Here is a 6,000-nt window from a genome sequence, read left to right as displayed (position 1 = left end):
ACGTTTTATTTTTATTAATATTATTATGACAGTTATATCATAACATTTTATTTTATTAATATTTTTTAAAATATTTATTTAATTTTGTTTTATTGTATTAATCAATTTTATGTTGATTAATTGATTCTTTGTATTTATTATTATTATATAACTAGTAATAATATTAATAACACTTGTACATAGCATACCATTTTCTAAATGTATTAATATAGCTGTTCTTGTTTAGATTTGCTGTATTTTTTTATTCAACGTAAAATTGCATTATTATTATTATTATGACTTTTATATCATAGCATTTTATTTTCAATTAATAATAAAAAATATATATATTTTAAGAGTATTATTAACATCTGTGTGCAGCAAACACTTTGTGTTCCAGATTAGATGAGCTGTATTTTGCTGTAGTGACACTTTTGTCCCTCTTGGTGGCGTCCTATCAGCTATAAAGCAACAGTTGAGCATTGCATCAGGCCTCATGTTCAGTGTGTGATCAGTAAACTGTGTGTGTGTGTGTGTTCCTCTCCGTACAGAGCGCAATCTCAACCCAAAAGCGGCGTGTCTGAAGAGGCGGGAAGAGGAGAAGGTGTCATCAGACGGTGCTCCTCTCTCATTGGCCGGCGGTCACCACAGCATGGGCGAGGCGTCCAATCCCATGGGACAAATGTAAAGAGCCACACTCCATATATGGTCAGAGTATTTCCCTCTACACTGATCTGCTGTTGTTCACGTCCCAAAACAATCAATCCTGCAATCACTCGCTAACTCACTCATTCTGCTGCTATAAACAGAATTATTATGCAAAGTGATGCAGAACATTTGGATTTCTAATCATGCCACATAACTAAATTCATCAAAGATGACTAGCTTTGTTTGGGTGGCGACAAAAACAAACCTAAAAATGGAAAAATGGGCGCATTTTAACAACAGATTGGCCGTAAGTGTGGGTTATAATTTGTGTAGATTCTGACTATGTATTATATTTTGTTAATTTACAATAGATATCTGTATGCATTAAAATATACATGTACACAATATCACTGACCATTTCATGCTATGATAATCATGACGTTAATTCTTCACTGTTTGTTTGTTTGCATGAGAAGTGCAATGTTCACATTGCATTATGGGTGTGAACAGACACATGCAGTACCAAAGGTTCATGTTCTCTGTGTAGATGACTGTAATGTGCACTTAATGAGTTTACAACTTATAATTAAGGTATAATTGAAGGTGTGAATTAAGCTTCGTTCATTCATCTTCACTTTAATTGACAGATTTTATGATGAGAGAAAACATTCTCTGTTGGTAAACAAGATATTTTTTTTGAAAGATTATGTTTTTAGAGGCATTCAGAAAAAAAATAGAAGAAATATATTATATATACAGAATATAGTATATAGAAAATATGTTATGCACTTTTTTTTGCATAACATTTTTGTATATTGCATTTAATTTATACTCATTTTAATATTATTCAGTTCAGTTCAAAAACTTTATTTGACTCCAAGAGTTTTTATACTAAGGATCAACAAAAACTACAAAAAAAACAATACAATTATTATAAAATCAACAAAAAAAACTAATAAAATAAATTATAAAAATAAATATTATTTAAATTATAAATATTAATAATAAAAAATATATATATATATATATATATATATATATATATATATATATATATATATATATATATATATATATATAAATTAAATTGAAGTATCAAAAATATTACATATAATATAATATAATATAAATTATTATGTCCATACAGCATCATTTTCATTACAGTATTACATTAATGTACTTTATTATTATTATTATTATACATATTTAGCATTACGGTATGATAATTTTAAATTAAATTAAGAAATTAATTTTTTTAATATAATTTAATATAATATTTCCACACGGTATGATTTTCACTAATGCATTTCATACATAACAGTACTTTATTACCTTTATAAACATTATAATTATTTATTATAATTTTATAATTATTTTAATTAGTTATTGTAAATGATGTCCATGAAATATCATTTTCATCACTGCATTACAGTAACAAGAATTATTAAATGCAATTAAATAACTAAGTGGGAAAGTGCCTAAATGGCTTGATTAATAAAGACCTCCAGAATGCACTTATTTTTTATTTTTTTGGTGAAATGAAATGCTTTGGCAGTGTTTTGAGATCGGATTGCACTATAAGTTCACTGCTCTCTCCATCTGTCCGTCTTTCAGGTCAAAGCTGCCAGAATTCATCAAAATGATGAGCGACCACTTCCTTTGACAGCATCATTTCTGCCCCGAACGTCAATTAAACAATCAATGAACCAATCGAACGAACTTCCATCCAAACCGAGCACCTCCTGCGTGTTCCCGTTCCTGACCGCGTCTGTGAGGATTTATCCTGTACATTAGGGAGTCAGTCGCGTGGGATTCGTTGTGCATATCTTCCTCCAAACATTCCCGGTTGCAGAAGAAGACGTTTTTATGTGCAAACACTCTTCAGACATATCATGATGTTGTGATTTCATGGCAATCCTGTCCACACTGTGGAACTTTTGTAGCTGTGCCTCGCGGAAATCCTGAGAAACAATAGAAGAGGATTAGGAAATTCCCAATCAGTCGGGACGAGAGGAGCTGTCAATCAAACGACCCGGATGGGATTCAGCTGCAGAATTTGACAAAACCCTTCAAACCTTTGCAATAATGTTGTTTTAGTTCTTTTGAAACCAGCAGATCCCGACAGTGAACATTCAGAGGCATTTCTGGAACTTGTTTTTGGGCTCGTTTTACGAACTTTTGCTCCGTTCGACTAATAGCCGATCACCTATGGAAGGTAATTTCTCTCCGTCTGTTTGTTTGTCTCTAGCCATCGACTCTCCTGATGCAATTTTAACATGTCGAAACTTCAACCAAACGTGCCTTTAGAGCTCATATCATCACACAACTGGAGGAGAACATTATCTACGATGCAAGCGTATAGGAAGCGTTAGTCATTAGGTCTATGCAGTCAGGTTTTTTAACGACCTGGAGTTTAAAAAAGTTAAAAGTTAAAAAAAGTATTTTTTTGGAAAAACTGTATTTAATTTACTGTAAGGCTATATGTTTATAATTAGGAGGTGTGTCCAACTCAGTGTGACTCCGCCCACAGCCCCGCCCACTTGTCACAGTCATTATTAAGCATTGTATTATAGATATCCGCTTTTACGAATACAGGCTTGTTGTTGAGCCGCTGTAGAACAAATGTGTGGTTGTACAGTACTTTTTTTCTTTTTTAATCTCTCTATTCTTCGTCTGTACTGGTTTCTCTGTTAGAAAATGGGGAAAAAATGGACGGGAGGCACCGAAAGTGGACACAAATCTATTCGAAAATCTATATATATAAATGTATAAATATATACAGTATATAAAAAGATGGAAAGGAGTTCACAGGGATTGATTTTTCATTCTGTAAAGTCAATGTGAGACGTCCCGAACGCCATCCGCTCTGAGAGACGTGACTCTATTTTTCATAACGTCACCGGGACGTCGTCGATGCACTCGTCAAACGAAAGGGAAACACACGGACATTTGTAAATTGTATGCAACAAATGCAAACGTACCATTATTTTGAAATCGTGTATGTAAAAGTTATATTTTTACATGTAGGCTGTTGTTATTTTGTGTTGTATCAGTTTTTTTAATTCTTCATTGTGTGTTGAAAGTGTCGCATTGAAAATGTAGTAAGCAAAAAAAAGTATGTTTATATTTGCGGGAACATTTTTCTTTTATATAAAGGTGTGTATCAAAGCTATATTATTACTCTCTCTTCCTCTTTCATCATTACATTGTCATTTTGAGTATTTTTGTGTAAATAGACGCAGGGTTGACGATCTGATGCGGACTTGATTTATTAGCGTTAACGTGTGTCAACAATCAGAAATTACATTCTCACTTTTGTAAAGAGACATTGATTCGACTCGGATGTGCTGTGCATTTGCCACTGGTCCTTATACTCGACAATATTTTGGCATAAATTTAATATTTAACTCATGAATTGCAAATAAAATGCAAACTAATAAACTTAATGTGATGCATATTTGTCAGTCATTCATAAATGGAACTAAACTAAATGGATTATAAATATAATCTTAAGTCAATTCAATTTGTTTCATTCTCATGCATATTAACTATAACTGAATCTTATGGAAATCTCGCTTCCACCGCAGAATAAAAAAATTACTTTCTATCACATCATTTTGACTTTTTTATCGCAATTCTGAGAAAAAAAGTTATAATAATTAAGTTTAAACTCTGAATTCTGACTTGCATCTCGTAATATTGTTTTTTTTTTTTTTGGACCGAATAAAACAAAATGGTAATTCAGAATATTTTCTTGTAATTCCAAGAATTGTATAATTGTAAGAAAAAAATTCATAAATGCAAGATATAAATATAGAACTTTGAGATATAAACTTGCAATTCTGACTTTTTTCTTGAATTTCTGCGTTTAAATATAAATTCAGACTTTTTTCTGTATTTCTGCATTAATATCTCAATTCTGACTTTTTAAATCACAATTCTGTTTTTATCTCGCAATTCTGACTTTTTTCTTGAATTTCTACGTTTAAATATAAATTCAGACTTTTTTTTCGAATTTCTGCATTAATATCTCAATTCTGACTTTTTCTATCACAATTCTGTTTTATCTCGCAATTCTGACTTTTTCCTAGAATTTCTGCGTTTAAATATAAATTCAGACTTTTTTTTGAATTTCTGCATTAATATCTCAATTCTGACTTTTTCTATCACAATTCTATTTTTATCTCGCTATTCTGATTTTTTTCACACAATTCTGTACTTTTTTCTTAATTGTGCTTTTATATCTCAAATCTGACTTTTTTCTCACAGTTCTGTGTTTGTATCTCGCAATTCTGATTTATTTCTTATAATTCTGTTTATATCTCAATTCTGACTTATTTCTTACAATTCTGCATTTATATCTCAATTATGACTTTTTTTCTCACAATTGTGCGTTTGTATCTCGCAACTCTGATTTATTTCTTATAATTCTGTTTATATCTCAATTCTGACTTTTTTTTACGCAATTCTGTTTGTATAACAATTCTGACTTATTTCTTACAACACTACATTTATATCTCGCAATTCTGACTTTTTTCTAACACAAATCAAATCACTAGTTTTTTTTTCACGCAGAATTTAACTGAGACCTTAATTGTAATATAAAGTCACAATTACATTTTTTAAATTGTTTTAATCCCTGAAATAAGCTCTGCATAATAATATTAACTGAATAAGGTACAGTAGTTGTTTTTTCAATGAACAGATGAACAGAAATAGATTATTCAAATGAAATATAAGCAAATAGTTAATAATAATTGTACGGTATGTTTCATTCATGTATATTATGACTATACAGATATACATCACATTATTTTTATAGGTTTATGTTAAAACTGTCATCCAAATTTTATATTCAATTCAACTGCAGAAATCTTGAATTTAGGGCTAAATATTTCTTTCTAAAATGCAGGATCTCAACGTACACAATGTCATCTGTTTTTTTACTTGATTTTCAGGTTCAAATGATAACCGAAAACACTCCAACAAAAGCCTAGTATTGAAAAGTGTGGTACATCTGTACATTTGCATTGCTTCAGACATGCTAGCGTTCTTCTCCTTCAGTAAATTTTGAACATCTGAAGTTGTATTTTGCCAGTGCTAAAGAGTTTTGACTAATTATCTCCTTGTGCCACATCATGTTGCTGTAGCCAACAGAATTACTATGATTGCAGTGGAAAAGATGATGTTTTCCTCTTGGTTGCTCATAATGTACATACTTGTTCTTGCTTTTATGAACCGATTTTTTTTTTTTTTTGTAAAATGCAGAACTGAACTGTAAGTGGTCTTTTCCATCCTCATAAATCAAACCTGAGCAGTTTCATCTCTTTTTATTTAAGTGCTCCCCATGTGGAAGATCGTGAGATAAAGATT

At 30.8% G+C, this 6,000-nt stretch overlaps 1 protein-coding gene across 1 annotated transcript in view; it reads left to right on the top strand.

The window, feature by feature from the left end:
• Positions 1–3,048, top strand: part of LOC113078488 (transcription factor 4-like) — a 115,374-nt gene extending 112,326 nt beyond the window's left edge. The window contains 2 exon segments of the mRNA XM_026250787.1: positions 531–687; positions 2,242–3,048. Of these exon segments, the coding sequence (XP_026106572.1) occupies positions 531–667 (137 nt within the window). The 3' untranslated portion in view covers positions 668–687; positions 2,242–3,048.
• The last annotated feature ends 2,952 nt before the right edge of the window (positions 3,049–6,000 follow it).

Source organism: Carassius auratus, unplaced genomic scaffold, assembly GCF_003368295.1.
Source record: "Carassius auratus strain Wakin unplaced genomic scaffold, ASM336829v1 scaf_tig00025783, whole genome shotgun sequence".
Taxonomy (NCBI): Eukaryota; Metazoa; Chordata; class Actinopteri; order Cypriniformes; family Cyprinidae; genus Carassius; species Carassius auratus.
Note: the sequence above shows the minus strand (reverse complement) of the source record. Positions and strands in the feature narration are given on the sequence as shown.